Raw genomic sequence first — 18163 nt, forward strand, 5'->3', positions numbered from 1 at the left:
TTCGTAGCAATAGTTCCACTGGTGGTCTTATGGTTTATCTCACCGAACAGTAGGAACAAATCTTTACATCGTTTTGGAGAAAGTAAGATTATTGCACTTGATATTTCAAACGCATAAATGCGTGCTTTTGGTATTGATGAATCTCTTCTTCGTTGGATTAGGATTTACCTTTCCAACCGTTCAATACAAGTTGTGTTGAATGGTTTCAATTCTGAAATAAATAAAATAAATGCTGGTGTCCCTCAGGGCTCCGTTTTGTCTCCGACTCTCTTTCTTAAATTAATAAATGATCTTATGTCTACCACTTCTAATCTATTAAACTGTTTCGCCGACGACAGTACCCTCAGCTTCTCATACTCGTTTCTAGATTCACATCCTTGTCCTTCGGATGTGGAACTTAAACGGCAGCGTATGATAAGCTCATTAAATTCTGATCTTGACAGCATTGTCCAATGGGGAGTCAGAAACTGTGTAGAATTCTGTCTCCTGTTGTTTAAGGGTAACACACTTCCAATGCCACTATCTACGAGTGGCACTTGCATCCAGGAAACTAATCAAATGTCAGTACTCAGTATGGGTATCACATGTTAAAGCAACATAAACCCCCTTACTATTATCAATTAAGGGCAGTTGGGTTAATGACACTGAAAATTTCAATGTTCTGGTAATTGTATTGTAAATCACTTTTTGTGCAACGATCACATTCGCAAGGCCGTTCAAAATGCCGCTATATAGTTGGGTTTCATAAGGTGATGAAAAAAGTTTTTCTATCCCTGTGGCAATTATCTCTCATTCATTGTCTTTTAATAGAAAATCTATAAATTTATCGTAAACAAAAGACCTGATGCACAAACTTGATTTCATCCATTTCAAGGTTACACAACTACAATGCATCGCTTTGCCTCTTTGAACCTTAAATAATTCCGTTGCCAAAAGAATTCAAAATGAAATAGTTTTCTTAAAAAAAAAACACTATCACACCAAGTGCAACCTTCACTACTTAAGATTTTAACGTCCAACTAAATGTACTTATTTTTTACATAATATGATAGCTCCCATTATAATTTTAATCACATCTCTGTAAGTACAAATTTTCCGGAAGTCTCGATAAAAACAAACCTTTATCAACGGCATCATCTATAAACAACAAAGCAGTAGCCAAAAGATCTTTTTTAAAGTGTGGTAGTCTTACTCGCACCAAAGTTGAATGGACAAGAACAAAACAAATAAAAACAACAACAGCAAAATCCGTTACATTCTCAGCCCAGGTTATTACGTTAATTAAATATCTTTGAATGGTGATAAAATAGAGATGGAAGTGCTACCTTAATTTTTATGTTTTAAGTACCTCCAACAAGACCACCAATTCAGTCAGTTTCACGTAAACTTTAATTAAATTCCCAAGAATTAGATCCAAACACGAAGAGAGCCATTTGAGCACCAGCCCAGCACATACTTATGTTTATATATAGCTGGTTAATAGAAAAACAGAAAAATGGTAGCTAGGTTGATTGTTTATAGTTCGCTGATGGCGTTGCCGCCTGATGCCTGCCGACTGCCGCATAGCGATCATGATGGCTCAGACTCTCAGGCTGAGGGCAAAAACCTCTATGGTTCCTTGCTTCCAAATGCGTAATCATTCTTTTTTTCTTTGGCTGTTTGCGCTCGAGTAGCATCACCCAACCAAAAATAAAATATTAAACAAAAAAATAAAATACCATTCCGCTAAGGTCAGTCATCTTCTAAGGAAAAATTAGATCTTTAGGGCACAGACAAGTAAAACCTGTGTTAACGTTTTGTTTTCCTTTTGTTTCATCTTGAATTTAATTTGACATCGCATAACCTTATAAAAAATAAATTAAAGAAAATATTTTTGAGTTTAGTAAATGACGATGTATATCTACTTATAGTTAAGGTTATTTATATTAAAGATTACCTATAAGTTCTGAGAAGTGCGCCTTTTCGATCTCAGAACTTCAAACCCCTACTATTTTGTGCATTTTTTTTTTCATTTTACTCCGACAAAACTCAAATCCTAACTACTGTAGCCAGTAAAGATATAAATCCTTGAGTATCTTATGCATACTTTACAAAGTCTTTATTATTAAACGCATAGCTATCGTACCTAGTGGACTTCCAAATCGCAGCATGAAAATCTCTTCCGTATCCGATAAGCCCTTTTGTGTGAAGAAATATACTCGTACATATTTATGTTTGTGCCAAAGTCACTCCAACCGCATGCGAGTGGAGGAATTTTATATCAAAATACTTATCATAAAGGTGCAATGGACGGCGACGACGACGACGCGATTTTCATGTCCGTTATGTTCGTTTTAAGTTCGTATACATATGTACTTACATGTAAGTAATATTTATACCCCGCCTTGTGAATCTTTTATAATAAAACTCTGGAATCAAGATCAATTAATCAATTTCGTATTCATTGATAACAGGATAAATCAACTATACAAATGTTTAGCAATTTTGTCACGTCACCAAGCAATTTTTCTCTTTAGCTTCGAGAGCTTAGGAAGGAGTTTGTGTGTATTATTGTAGATAGATATATAGCGAAGTTTATCTTGCAGATAGGAAGTTGTAACTGACCCGACAACGATGACTATGACGATGACGACGCGACTACGACGGACCCGTTTTTGTTTTTTTAGCTCACGAATTTTACGGTCTGGTAAAAAAATTCCTAACACATTTTGGATCGTGGCTTAGAGGCAGAGCAGCAGCAGCGTGGACTGCTGCGGAGCGCACACAGTCGTGATCTTTGCTATTGGAGCGTTTCATTTTATCTTCTTCGAATTCTAAAGTTCTGAAGTATCTATCGCTTATAAGGTGTATAGTTAGCTGCTATTTCATCTCTTTTTTAGGTTATGTTATCTTAATGTCGTATAGGTACCTATACCTACATATGTACATAGCAAAGTACCTACATAGTCGCCTTGCGGGTTGTCATGTGTGCTTTGTATATTCTTATGGTCACTTTGGTCATTTCGACATGGATCCCTGAAATAAGCACACATGCAAATAAACTCAATGATGTATTATCCGTCCTCTTTTCCTTCTCCTTCCGTTTTGCTGCTATTAAGAGGAGGACTCTTAAGTTTGGTTAGATGTTTAGACAGTTTCTAGCAGATAGTTTTGGATGTTTGTAATGTGTACCTCGTTCATCGGCTGCGGTGCGGTATTCGGTTACAAGATATCTTTTTTTCTGTAGATTCTTTTGAGTCTAATCTTTGGTAACTTGCATCTTCTCTTTGCTATATTATAATTTCTGTGTATTTACTATTCAACTATTTGTACTTAAGTAGTTTAGTTTAGAAAGAAGTCGAAGATATGGGGACCATATAATATATTTACCGCTGTCACACAATGTGCAAACAAACGACGATCATATTTAAAGTGCGTAATGCTTTCGCTTATCAATTTCATTTTTTATCTTTGAAAAGAGAGAGATCTTTTGGATTATATGCATAAAGATTTGGTTATTAAATTGACTACTGAGGCCCTCATGATGAATTTAACAGCTAAAGATGATTTGGTCATATGTACTTTCAACGTTCAACAGCATTTCTGTATTGATGTCGTTGAAAACGTAACCCATCACATTAAATATGAATGTTAAATGAAGATTATGTTAGCGACTTTTAAGAAACAGCCCTAGTTCAGTGTCTTACAATTAACGACTTAATATTCACAATATTTATCTTAATTTCACTATAATTCCCATCTAAAGTATGTATCTTCTAATTAAATTAATTGAACAGCATACAAAACACATAAACTACCTATGAACCATAATTTAAGTAACTTCTTCGACCTCATCATCATATGTAAAATTATATCATTTATGTTCCCAGATACTTTTACCCAATGAATTGTAAAGAGAGATACATTTGTGCTTTTTTCGCAGAATTTTTAATCTTTTTTTTAACTTTTCATTATATTTTAACGCGATCACTTCCGCCGCGTCATTCATCGTCGTTGTTATCGTCTTACATCTTCTTCTATTCCTGTACCACGAATGTGTATCTTCTCTTTCGCATCAGTTCTTTTTTTGACTTCTACTTTTGTTCTCATAAAATGTGTTGAGTCTGACAATGATGAGTGGTACCCTTTTTGTATATTATATACATATGTACAGAATGCATGAAGGTGCTGCAAAACTATCTCACGCCATTCAACTATATAAAAATATTGTACACTCATTCTAGAAGGTGTTCTTAGTTCAGCATTTAAAGTTACCTCCTGTGTGATGTGTCGAACGTTGAACTCATGTTGGAAGTTTGGCTTGATCTTTAATTACAGTAGGTACTATGAAAAGCTTAAAGAAAGAATTATGTAACATTCTTTAATTAAAATTAATTATGCGAACATGAAATTTTATAACTTAAAAAAGACTGTGAGAATTAAAAAGAACAAATTACAATTGCATGACTAGCGCCATCCAAACTTTTTTTTAAATGCACACACTCGCATCATACACACAACATGTCATTATTACGAAGTTCACATTCTTTTCAAGATATACTATAATTTTATCTCAAGTCATTCATCAAGTTGCTGATATAATTTTTGTCGCCTTAATTACTTTTACAATATCACGTAACTCCTCATTGGCTATAGCTGTCAATTAATCCGATTAACACACTGATCCCGCAGACCAGATTTCGGGTGTTACCAGACCCGGTAGCGTTAGCGTAACCGATCATCATCCATCATGTCACCTTTTTCAATTCCAGTAGTTAATCAATTCAAGCGCAAAACATCGCAATGATTATAATTTGTGAGCAATTTTATAGAAACCTACTTCTTTTATTCAAGTGTCGGAAATAGCTACACATTTTATCGTGTGAAAGAAATAAAACAAAAATTATTTATATCTTTTTTATTATTACCTTTTTGGATCCTAAAATAGAATCAATAAAGAAAAAACCAGCTGTTAGAAGAAGGCAGGTTTCTTCTCGTTGAACCCGATCTGAGAACAGAACAGGAAATTCACTAGGATTAACTGCCAGCTCAGAACACGAATATATCCGTTATTCGGAACTGGTTCATCTGAATATTGAATTTAATATTCGCAATAAATAACAAACTAACATAAAATAAAAAAAAGTTAAATCTTATAGCAGGTTGTCCGAGTGCGTTAAAAATAAATATAGAAAAGCCTAAGACGTGTGCCGTAGCATCAGCGCCATAACATACGTGATGCGGCCGCGACTTGGCCATATCACAAAATAGTAAGTTATTTCGAAAAAAAAACAATCCAAACCAAAACGGGTTATGGCACTTGTTCGTTTTAAAAAATGGTTTAATTAATTTCTTATATCTCGCGCCAGGAGTCAGGGAACTTATCTTTTGTTTTAAATCTGAAAATGTTATATGGTTGAAAGATCAGCGAGAAACTGTGTCAAGAATTTTTCGGAAATGATTTCAAGTTTTGAGGATGAATCATTCAATTAAGTTTGGTGATTTCGGTCAATGGGATGTAGAGGCTTTAAATAAAAGAGTCAATAATCATAAATTTATAAATACGTCTGAGAAATGGTGAGGGAGTCAAAACATGAAGAAATATACATGGTTATCCAATTTGGGGTTTTAAAAGTAAGCGTAAATAAAGTTTGAACGTTGACATTATGAATGTAACACTACATCATAATATAAATGACCACTACGCGAATTAGCCGTTCGGACTCGGACTAAAACTGTAGGTCCCCTCCATCCCTGATAAAAGTAGTCACAATGCCCTATAGTTCTCAATGGACTGTTGGGCCACCCACTTTATTTTTATTTACTAAGCGAATCGTTGCAAGAATCGAATTTTGAGCCATTACTTGACGAATGTTTGTTTTAAGTGCTCAAGAGTCAAAAAATTATCTGCACAAACATGAACTTTCTCGTAGTTCCACAAAAATAAGTCAAGCGGTGTCAAATCGCATAATCTTGGTGGCCAGTTGATATCGAAAAATTACGCGGCCAGTAAATGTCTATTGCAATAAAGCCATATTCACTCGAGTTCTGTGGCATGTGGCACCGTCTTTTTTAGTTTAGTTTAGTTTAGTTTAGTTTTTTTTTAAACCAAAGAGCGTACAAAACAGTGACTTTTTGTGGATGTTATGGCCCCAAACACTACAATTCTACCGATTGGAAAATGTGCTTCATCGCTGAAGAAAATTTTGTTCGTAGCCTGTTGTTCAAGCACCCTTTCGATTTATCTACAACGTTGTGAATGGTCAGCTAGCTTCAGTTGTTGTGTGAGGTGGACTTTATATGGATGTAGGTTTAGGTCCAAATGTGCCGTAAGACATTCCTAATTGCTAATAACGACGAGGACTTCACACATTCGGGTCTTCTGCAATACTATCACTTACAGCAGTGATATTTTCAGTGGTACGAGCGAATCGATGATACACTTCAAATTTCTTTAGAATTTTACAAATTGCTTGCGTAGTTAGGCGATTATTTAAAGCATAATCTCGTCTTAAAGCACGATATTTGGCTGTGGCAGAATCACCATTTTTGTAGCAGGTTTTAACAATTTGTATGCGTTGTGCGATAGTTAAGGTATCCATTATCGTAAATGTCAAAGTTTCAACTGAAAAACAAAATTGATCTTCCAACTTAGTTTGACAAATGTCAAATTCCAGCCCTATACTTTTGAAACCACAAAATGAATAACCCGTTTAATAAATAGGTAAGGTTAGGTTGTATGAGGTGATGTATCTGTAATAAGCTCGAGAAACTATTGTATCTATTGTACTTCCCATCCCCAGAAAAACGAAAGGATTAGTAAGTGTATGGGAAGGTTGATAAGGATTAAGGTTAAGAGCGGCTCCCTGAACCATCCTGAAGGACGAGATGCATAAGTCATCGAAAAAGTATTATTCTAATATTGTCATTCTTCTTTTGGGTAAGCTTGGGCATTCGCATAGAAAGTTGAAGGTATATATCTTCCTCCGTTTCATTCTCCTCGCAACCTCTACATAAATCAGATGAGCCGATACCCATTCTGTTCATGGGGGTGATGACCAATGATTTGTGATCTGTAAGGCAACCTATTAGTAGGAATAGCTGAGGCCTATCTTATTCCAAAAAGAATAGAAATTCTGCAAGTTTCAAGAACTGCAAACGTGCTGTATGTGATTCCAATAAAACTTTGGTGGATTTCTTAATTTACCTTTATATCATTGATATCATACAACTTGAAATGAGCATTGATCCGTTTTTGGGCAATTTGTCTGGCTTTTTATTACCGTCAATGTGACAGAGGGTAACCGTTTTGGTTTCACTGAAAAAAGGAAGCTCCCTATCGAATTACTGTACCAGTGTTGATTTTTGTGACAGTTTAAGATATGGCCTTCACTGCTGCTCAGTTGTCGATAAATATGTCTTCCAAATTGTGGGATCCTTTTGGCTGAATCACAAACACGCTTCAGCTTCGGCTTCGTCTGCGTTACGGTGGGCCTGCTCCGAGGTTGCTTTGAATGACATTTCTATTATTTCATCCCTCCAAGGAGCAAATATTTTGTTTGTTGACATTTTTGTACAGCTGTTGAGCTGTCAGACAAAGCAAATGTTCAGATAATTGAACTAGAGCTTCCGTTGGAGTCACAATACGTTACATTACGTTCTTTTCCTTACGATTGTCAAATGAAACGTGAGGTTGAAGCTCCATTGTGAAAGCATGCATTAAATTTCTATGGCTGAACTCGTAAATGTCAGGTGAAGCCGAAGCGTGTTTGTTATTCAGCCATAAAGCTCATGTGAAAGAAAAGTAAAAATATGCGAACATCCACAGTTCGCTGTTCGGAGCTCATGTACAAGATGCTTAAGCGGCTTCAGAAACTACCAGTGTACTTCTGCTTGAAAGAAACTGCAATAATTTGGAGTCTTTGTTGATATTTTTAAGGGAGGAGGGTGTTTGTAAATGAAAAGATAGCAGGCCCTACCTCCTCCCCCATTTCCGAACTAACCGTAAAGAGAGATATGTACATGATTTATTTGTATGTCCCTATTTTCCTCCCAGCCCTTACTTGTGCGAATTTCTGTTTGAGCTAATGGGTTAAAATCTATGTACGATTTAAAGCCGTACATAGATTTTGTCTGAGTGCTAATACCCATGTTAAAAGTGTTCTTTATGTTCCTGTGACCAAAAGAAGCCCTTTTCAATACACACATGGATACATAATATGTAGATTCCTGTACAGAAAAGTAGTTGTCTTGATTTGAGGCTGAGTTCGAATGTCATTAAAATGGCGATCTTTCTTTTGACAGAAAAAGAGAGAACAGTTGTCATTTTCTTTTTTAAAGATTTAAACATATGAGCTAAAAGTTTCTAAAATAAGCAACCTTAGAAATGTTTTCTCATTAGTAGATTTTATGACTTCTTATCGTGTGCTTATTGTAAAACTTATTTCTAACATACGACTAAACTTCTATGTTCTTCAAAGATAGCTTATAATTGTATGATGATGGTGACTTACGTACTAAATTAAACTGATACTCGAACAGATTTGAAATACCTGCCTTGATATCAGAAGGAAATAATTTCCGTATTGTCCTTACTTTATACGTACTTTACCCCTATTGTAAGGTTTCTTTCAGCATACGAGTAAGATCAAATTTCAAAAATCAATTCGGAAAACATCACCTTTTTCTCATCAGTGGGTACATCACAATTCCGCAAAATTTCAGCTTTCTTTGTATGCCTATCTATAACTACCTCTGCTCATTTCAAGATCTCATCAGTCAGTAATCAAATGTCCAATCAAAATAAAATATTCTCCTCTCGTTGCTATAAACACTGCAATTATACTCACCGTGATTCCTATAAAACTTCAACAAAACCACAGCAAGCCATGTATAATAATAATCAAGCGTCCATCTGATATTGTTGGCCAATGGTGTATAAAAGTACCTGATACATGCATGTTGTGCTCTAGCCGCCTATGGACCAGACCAGACGAAAGACGCGACGGTCAATGGCAGTGAACATCTAATTGATTATGATAATATTCCCAGCCATCATCAAACAAGGATAAAACTCTAGAATTCTTGTCTATAACACATATAGAACATATAGAAACTCAACAACAACAAATGTCTTCCTTTTCTTCCTGATGAGTGAGTGCGCCTATCCAATTAGATTAGAAGATTCGTTGGAAATTGTTCTAGATCGATCTGGGATATCAGAGAGACCACTCTACCTTCCTTTTGCATGGCTTATCCTGGAAATGCTATGCTGACTGGCCTCTGTTGGCTCTAGTGCACACTTAATGACACTCTCCTAGGCTTCTTATACCAGATGCAATCTATTCGGTCTAATGTATATATGACCATCATAGCGAAAACCTCTCAAGACACACAACACAAATCGCGTGCAGTCTTTATTTCCCAAAGTTAAGTAATTCGACATATTGGAGTGGTGTAGCGGCGCGGCGGTTGGTAAGGCGGCGATTGGTGATGATGTAGTTGTGAGGTTGTTGTGATGCTTCTCGGCTAGTTGGTGTAGTTCAAGATGCGATATACGAATTTTGTTGTTACAGCAGTCGATGACTTTGCGGATACCATCATCCGCATCTTCTCGACTCGACTCGACTCGACCCTCCGCCTCTGATGTCCGTGTGTAATTCTTTCAAATAATTTGCGAAACGTGAAACCGTATCCTGCCTGCCTGCCTCTTCGTTAGTATATGCCTTATACTAAAGAATATCGAAAACCAACGTCGTCGCTCATCGGCGATGACGATGACGACGCAACGATGATGGCGAAGGTGGCGGTAGCGGTAGAGGTAGAGGTAGCGGTCGCGCTCTTCATATCGCCAGGGATAATCAACTAAATTACATCAGTTTCGAAGGAAAATGAAAATTCTATGGATCTGTAATTTCGAATTCGTTTTCTTTTTCCTCCTGTTTAAAATGCTAAGACACAAAACTACTCTCTACCCATCCAGAATTCCCCAAGCGCAAGCGCACAACCATACATAAGCACATACAAAAGATTGACTTTACTATAAATAAAGAAGCACTCACCTTACCAGTCTTTACAATCTTCTACCTATATAAGGAGGAAAGCAAAATAAATTAACCGAAGAGCCGCCTTGGCGAAAATGATTTTAACATAAGAACTTACTAGTATGGGGGTGCTAATGCAACAGATACATTATAGAACCTAACTACCATCACTACTGATGCTTCTTTATCTCTATACCAAACCAACTAAACCTACCTTACCCTAACCTATGCGCAACAGACCATCTCAAATAATTTCTGTTTAGTTGCTTGTGCCTGAAATGATGCTCCTCTTTGGAAGGAACACACGCCACGCACCGTAAAGATGTCTGATGATGGTCGATGTCTTCTATATTCATAGACATTGTATACAATATACATACACGGTAGGAGGAGGATAGGATATAGCCTAGACCCAGACCAAGACCACCCAAAACCTCCCCCAATACTCCGCGGCGCAAAGTTTCAATTTCATGGTAAATTTTTGTTTTTTAGCACAGTGATAAATTGTCTATTAAAATTGGTTGGCCAACTGCCAACAGTCTAAAGAGTAAACCAAAAACTTACCAACATGCAACAGTTCAGGGCTGTATTTAGTTTGAATTTCAATTGACAATAAACACTGGCCCTTGAAACTTGAAAGTATATAGCAAAAGGGCATTGGTAAATTAAATAAAGGAATCGTGAAGAAGGAATACCAATATAGGGTAAAATAGTTACTTCTTTCTTACAACTTTGGAAAGCTTGTCGATCCGTCCCCTGCTTTGTTTTAGTGTTGTGTAAGAACGTTTGTGTTTCATGTTCAAGTTCAGCTTAAAAATTAAAATAAACTATACACTGTAACCAAGTAAAGTGAGGAGGTCTGGGAAGACCGTAAATTTGCACACACATGGGTCATTCAACTTAAAATATAGGAAAATTGCTCATGCACACGTTCTGTTCATACGTGTGTATGGAATACAGCCAGCAGCGTGTCCAAGAAGCACCTTCTACTTGGTGCTTCAAGTTTTCTTGTTCTTCATCATCATCATCATCATCGTGGCCATGGTGATCATCTTCCCAGATTGTACCTCGATGGTAATGCTAATGTTCTTTTTCTTTTTTTTAGGCCTACGAAGTTGGGTTGTTTAATGTACAACGACGAATGTGAAGTTTTTCATCTTCTTTAGCTTCTTGCTTTTGGTGTACCTGCGACTATGTAGACAGTTGGTTATATCTGCTGTACGACAGCAAAGAGTAATTTCTTAGCCAACGACATAGAAAAAGATCTAGGACCACTTTTAGCATTGGTCTGCGATTTGAATTTTTTCATTTTATTGTTGCATTTTATATCTGAGAAGATGAGATGTATCTATACTTTAGGTTACCACACATGATTTTAAAGGAACAAGAACAAAGTCTTACAAGTGTGTTCCAAAGCAACTAGCCTTTATAAGTGCTTATACCTTTACCAAGCTAGTAGAGATAGAATCCCTATAAAACGCTCGCGTTTACTTGGAATCTCATACTATAAATCCTGTGAATACCTTTTCTAAGAGTTCAAGAAGAACACGCTAGCGACAACTTGGACCTCACTTGTAGAAAATTCGTTTTCGAACTACATAGTGATGCAAAAGTTATATCTTCCCTTGCTTCGTTACTTAATTCTTTCCTGATTTGCTTTACTTATTTATTCTTTTTCTTTAGTCTGAGATAAGTTAAGAATGTGCTGATGTTTTTTATAACTGCTCCTGGTGAAGGTTTTATGATAAGACGATTAAGTAATATTTTATAACTTACTTTGCCATTATTTTAAGATTTATCTAGAAATTCTGTATTTTTTAATTGACTAATTGAATTTTGCTTTTATCATTTCAGCTCCAGTACAAGAATCACATGACCTACAACGATACTCAGGTAAGTTTAAATAATTTCACTTATTTTCAATGATGAGTTTTTTTTCTTCAAAAAATGATTTTATCGTGGTTTAAAAAACGATCAATAATTTATCAAATATTTTTAGATTTATTTTTTAAAAACCCTTGAGAAATACCTATTCAATGAATCCAAGGAAAGAATTTTTGATTGATAATCCCTGTAAAAATAATACCAATAAAATACTAGCTTAGGTTAAGTGAAAGCGGCTGTCCAAGATAGAAACGGACACACTTAGGCCAGTTCAATAGCCCATTGTGATACCACATGAATCTTGAGGCTTCCTCCTAAGCTCAATGGAACTAGTTTGAGTCCCTTTATGATTATATGATTTAGATCGTTAAAGAAGAATTCTCCTAGGTAATTCCTGCATCTTTGAGAAAGATCAGGGCATGTTTTCTCCTTTTCCTCGTCTATACAGCTTCTGCAAAAGTCATTTGAGAATACGCCTCGTAGCGTGGCATGCTTTCCTATTAGACAGCCGTAATAAGAACATTTGATCGTCTGTAGACTTTCCTGGTCTAAATCACACTTATAAGGACCTATGAAGTTGTTAATGATGGGCTTTAGACGTTCACATATTACAGCAAAGAAGATTCTGTAAGCGATGTTATGAAGATTGATTCTTCTGTAGTTGATGCAGTTTAAAGGGTCTCGTTTCTCTCCTCCAAAAGTAATTCTTGTCATAGAAAGTGCTTTCCCAAATTAGCGTTTCGGATTCGGCTTAAACCATCCCTGACAACATTACTCGCAAACAGGTATGGTTGAGAGTTGTAAGTTCCTAGACCCTAGTTCCCAACGACCTGTTGCGTCACCTAAGTTATTTATTTATAAATAATTAAGTTATTTATTTAAAAATTCCAATGATGGATTTCAATGATAGAAACCAATAAAAGCTATAATTGGCCCTTTGTAGCTATCATTTAATTCATTCCGAAATAATGTTTGATTTGATATTTGTGCTTCCTTCGAATTAGAATTGCAAATTGTAAAATGATCGATCAGACTCAAAGATGTTTTTTTATTTCAAAATGTATTTTCCTATCTACCGGACTGAAATTGATTCCCCTGAAAAATAGAACTAATCGTTCCACTGATTTGAGTTAGAATTTCCCACAACTCCAATGACAATATTTCTATCAAGAAAAATTGTCCGGTTGATATCAATTTTCAATGATAGCTATAAAGAGCCTATGAAACAAAATTCCAATAATTGCTTTCAACAATGAAAACCAATGCTAGCTATTACCTGTCCCTTGTTACCTTGTAAACATTTTTCACATTAAATTTATTTCATTTTATACACACTCCTAGCGATAAGTATTGTAGATTATTTTTATTGCAATTTAAATGTAACACTCTTAACTGCCATTAGTTCAATGCGGTGAGGCCGGGCGGTCGTTATAGACAGTCATTTGCATGCGACATGATTTCGAACAATCTAATTGGAATGTCATCGAATTTTCAAAATTGATTAATCATACTCGAACGCCCTTTATAATTCCCATAAATCAGAGTTTAAAGTAGGTACGAGTATGTATACATTGTACTTGTACATATTTATATATAGAACTGAATACTGGAGTTTGGTTGGTGACTTAAAGCTATTTGCAGCTGAAGGTAAACCAAGGGACACGTATGAAGTTGTTTCAAAAGGGATAACCTTAATAAATCGTTTTGATTACATTTGGTGGTATAGCATTGTGTCTCATGTGCAGCTATAGTTGAAATTAATAATTTGTCATTTTGAATAAATTAAGACGAAAAGAGATTATAATCAAAGTGAACCCATAAATTAATATACATTTATAAGTAGGTAAAGAGTTTGAGGCTTCTTTCTTCCATCCATGCAGGGAAAGAGGAGGGATAAATAGTCGGTGGTTGTTATGTTTGAATTGTATTGCATGTTAAGGTTCGCGTCACAACAATCAGCTACATAATCAGGCTTGAGATAGATAGCAACACAAATATGACCACATCGTGTTTCATTAAGACAGAGGATACGGATGTGACACACGAGATGGCTACGAGATTCTTTCTATCATTCCACGTTAATTGAATTATGTTCCCAACAGCGCCGGCATAACATTGCTAATGGCACGACCAAGATGTTGGGTTGAACGATGCGTTCATGTTGATGCTTTGGTGCTGATAATGAGTAAGGTGATGTGAAAGTTCTGACAATGACAACGATAATATTAGAGCGATGAAGGCTTCGTTGCCGCTGACAGCCATCCGTCCGTCCTGTCGTGGTGTCAATAATCTCATTTATTAATTGGTCTTGAGCTGAGCATGTGCAACTTTTTATATCTAGGTATACGTGGCAGAGGCATTGCGTTGAGACATAATGTTATTGCACTCTTTCAACATCTAGGTGGGCAAAATTAAATTTTCGAAATGTTTTTTTTTGTCCAAATTGTTGATTTTCTATAAGATAAATAATGAGCCTTTAAGATTTCAATATATAAAGCCAAAAAAGAAGTAAAACTTAACGGTATACTTTCTTAAAGTTGCTGTTAATTGTATTGAGAAATTGACCTAGACAAAACGACTATCATTTGCTTCATTTCTTGTTACAAGTGCAATTGATCTGTTTGCCCCAGATGTTATTTTTTTTCTCAGTTTATTTAACACTAGTTAACTTTTTAAAATCAGGTAAATTTCTTTAAAAAAATAATTTAAAAGTCTTCCTTACACTGTTTATTTGGTAAATGATTTGTTTAAAAAAAAGTTCATTATTTAGGATAGACTTTTTCTTTATTACATCGCAGAATATCGTTGTTAGTCCATCCTCATTACGAACATGACCCTATAAGGTAATAGAAAGGAATTCAAAATATTTCGAAAGTTTGCGAGTAATTAAAACTTGTCAATTATAAACAATTTCTAGTGAAATAACATATCGATCAATGTTTGATGTTTGGTATACAGTCTCCAACTGTAAGAGATTTAATGCAATTAGAGACCATATTTTACGAGAGTGTGGTGATGTAATTTTACCTGATGCATTACTTCACGAAATAACCATAATAATAAGAGGTTTGTGTCAAAAAATTGGTGTCAAATGGGACAAAGTTGGCCGTTTTTGCAGTACAATAGTTTATGGCTTCAAAATTGTCTTCAATTTTCCTACATTGTGGTACATCTCAAAATAGTGAAAATAAAAATCAAGGAAGACCGCATAAAGATGTTAATACATGTAGTTATTGGTCTAAGAGGCGTAAGGTTGATGATCTTATCAAAAAGCAGAAGTTGAGAAGATCTGACGTTGGCCACTTAAAGGAAATTAAGAAGTGAGACAATTGTCTGCTGCTTCTTCTCAAATTTAAAAAAAGCACATGAGTCTTCCTTCCAGGAGCCGGCAAAATTATCTGCAAATCAGACACTTGCCCTTATAGCTGATGCTTTCGACACACTATCCAGCTTACAGTATTGTTCAGGATGCCAAAAAATTATGTTATCCCTCTGGTATTGTTATAACAGAACTAGCAGCCGAAATAAACTATAATTCGTCTTTGTGAAGTTCAAAAGGAAGTTTTTCAAGCTTTTAACTTAGCGCAAAACTCAGCTATAAAAACTATCATAAAGTGGGGATGTGATTTTCTGAAGAGCAAAACACGGATGAAAGCTTATTCAGCATATAATGGTTTCTATACAAATGTACCGTGGCGATGACAATCTAAAAAATATAATTTTGCAAAACCCTTTACCATCTTCGACTAGACATTGTCGTCTTATTAAATATTATATTTGCTAAGGAATCAGCTAATGTAATAACTAGTGAAGTTACGCTTATTGAAAACCAAATTGCAGATCTCTCTCCAACAAAAGTGACAATTTTCAATACAGAAGTATCTGTTGAATGCATAATGATATTATGCATAATTGACGAAAAAAATCTGTAACACTGTTTCATCTTGTGCTTCAGCACAAAGATGTTATTTTTGTGAAACAAGGCCCAGTGAAATGAATAATACCAACTTCCTCTCTCTTGGGCTATTCCCACTTCACTCGTGGATACGATATTTCGAATGTTTGCTCCACATTTCTTACAGATTAGAAATTAAAAAATGGCAATACTTGGCCTATAGAGCAAGCAAACATTTTCCGAAAAAAAGAAACTTGTGCAGGACAGGTTTAAAAGGGAGTTGGGCCTACTAATCGATATGCCAAAACAGCAAACCGGCAACACAAACGATGGCAACACGGCTCGTAAATTTTTTAAGAATGCTGAAATATCTTCCGAGATAACTGGTGTCAGTTTAAAGCTTATCAAGCGGTTTCATATTATACTAGGGAGCCTGAGCTGTGACTTCAAAATATGTAAATGTTGAAAAGGTCCATGAATACTCCAAAAAAACACTATATCTTGCAGAATATTCTTGGTATTTAATGCCTGTTAGCGTGCACAAAGTACATTTCAATGGGAAAGATATAATAGCATCATCTATTGTTCCGATTAGCCAGCTTTTTGAAGAGGCACAAGAGGCGCGTAACAAACACAACAGGAAATACAGAGAATCATTCACCAGGAAAACATCAAGGATTGACACCAATACTGATTTGCTGCATAGGCTTCTTTTTAAGTCTGATCCTCTTATAACAAGCTTGCGAGCACCTCCACGAAAAAAAACAGGTTAATTGGAGAAGTACTCCAGCTTTTAGAAGATATCACTTCTCTGCAATAATATACCCAAAATTTTGAAGGCCAGGCTAACATTTCATCAGATATGTCAAATTCAGATGATTCTGATATCGAATAAAATCAATTTTGAAATGAAAAGTTTGTTGTTTATTAGTTTTTGTTAAGATTATGATCCTAAAAGAGGTTTTCCATATTTTTATTTCGCCAAATAATTTTGCTAACCTAGATTGCTCAATTCGCACACTGTGTGGCGTGAGGATTAGTGCGAAGAACTGTCATGCCAGAGGTCTTGAGTTCCATCCCTGCCTTTTTTTCACGGGTAACGCCTCTTGAGTGGAATTGACAAATCCTCCAAGAGTAATTCTTTTCATGAAAAATGCTTTCTCAAATTAGCCCTTCTGATTCGGTATAAGACTCTATGTCCCCTTAATCTCTGAAATTAGCCCTTCTGATTCGGTATAAGATTGTAGGTCCCCTCGATCCCTGAGAACAATATTTGCACACAGGAATGGTTGAAAGTTATAAGTCACGGACTGTTGGAGTAATTAACTGCTTACTAAAAACTGATCCTTCTAATCTTTGAGCAATTATTATTTCTTATACTCTAGTCTACTTTGGTTGATAATTAGGACTTTCTGAAAAAACCTTGATCTTTTTTGCTATTTCTATGGTTTTTCCAAAAACTTCAATACTTAATCAATTCAAAAATATTTTAGGTCTGCTGTGCACTCGTATGTCTATCAATTCTAGGATATTTTAAAGCTTAGCGTTACATTTTCATGTTTACGAATATTTATAGTTCTATTTGTTTATTTCTAAAATCAGAATTTGTGGTCATCTATAGATCTTTTTGGTACGATTTAGAAGCTTTTATTAAGTAGGAGAGTGAAGTTATTGATTTAATACAATAATAAAAGTATTAGGCTATTCTGGGTTATCGCCTTGTGATTGATTTTAGATTTCTAGAAGCTAGTTTCACCGCAGGTATTTACAAATGTTTCTATCTTGTAATTTCAGAAGGATGCTATTATAATTACAACCACTACAGCGAAGGTGATAGAATATTAACAAACGAACCATGCTTGAATTGTACTTGTCACAACAAAATGCTTATGTGCTACCTCCGGGTTTGTCCATTTACCAAGCCAATTGGTCATGATTGTACAGTTGAGAAACGTGAAGATCAATGCTGTCCAATTGTTACATGTCCTGAAGGTAAGTCGCGTTTTATTTTGTATTTAATATCTCAAGGAACTAAAGATCTTCATAAATTACTTTTTTGTTTTTCTAATAAAAAGTGCCAGTTGATATTGCACATCACAGTCATCAGCTAACAACAAGTGCCCCAGGAACAGAGCTGAGTATACCAGAGAAATACGGGTGCAGTATTGATAATAAATTTTACGTGGAAGGAGCCCAGGTACCATCTAACCCGAATAAACCGTGTGAACTTTGCTATTGCATTCGAAATCGTACTGCATGTCTTATGCAAGAATGTACTCTACATATAGATGGATGTCAACCAATTTACAACAAAGGATCTTGTTGTCCGGTCAGATATAATTGCGGTAAGAAAACGAAGCTT

The 18163-nt window shown here is 35.6% G+C and overlaps 1 protein-coding gene across 1 annotated transcript in view; it reads left to right on the plus strand.

The window, feature by feature from the left end:
• Positions 1–18163, plus strand: part of LOC129954205 (mucin-2) — a 90296-nt gene that overhangs the window by 59549 nt on the left and 12584 nt on the right. The window contains exons 3-5 of the mRNA XM_056067951.1: positions 11877–11915; positions 17596–17793; positions 17877–18146. Coding sequence (XP_055923926.1) covers positions 11877–11915; positions 17596–17793; positions 17877–18146 — 507 coding nt within the window. The remainder of the gene's footprint in view (positions 1–11876; positions 11916–17595; positions 17794–17876; positions 18147–18163) is intronic.

Source organism: Eupeodes corollae, chromosome 1, assembly GCF_945859685.1.
Source record: "Eupeodes corollae chromosome 1, idEupCoro1.1, whole genome shotgun sequence".
In the NCBI taxonomy this organism is placed as follows: Eukaryota; Metazoa; Arthropoda; class Insecta; order Diptera; family Syrphidae; genus Eupeodes; species Eupeodes corollae.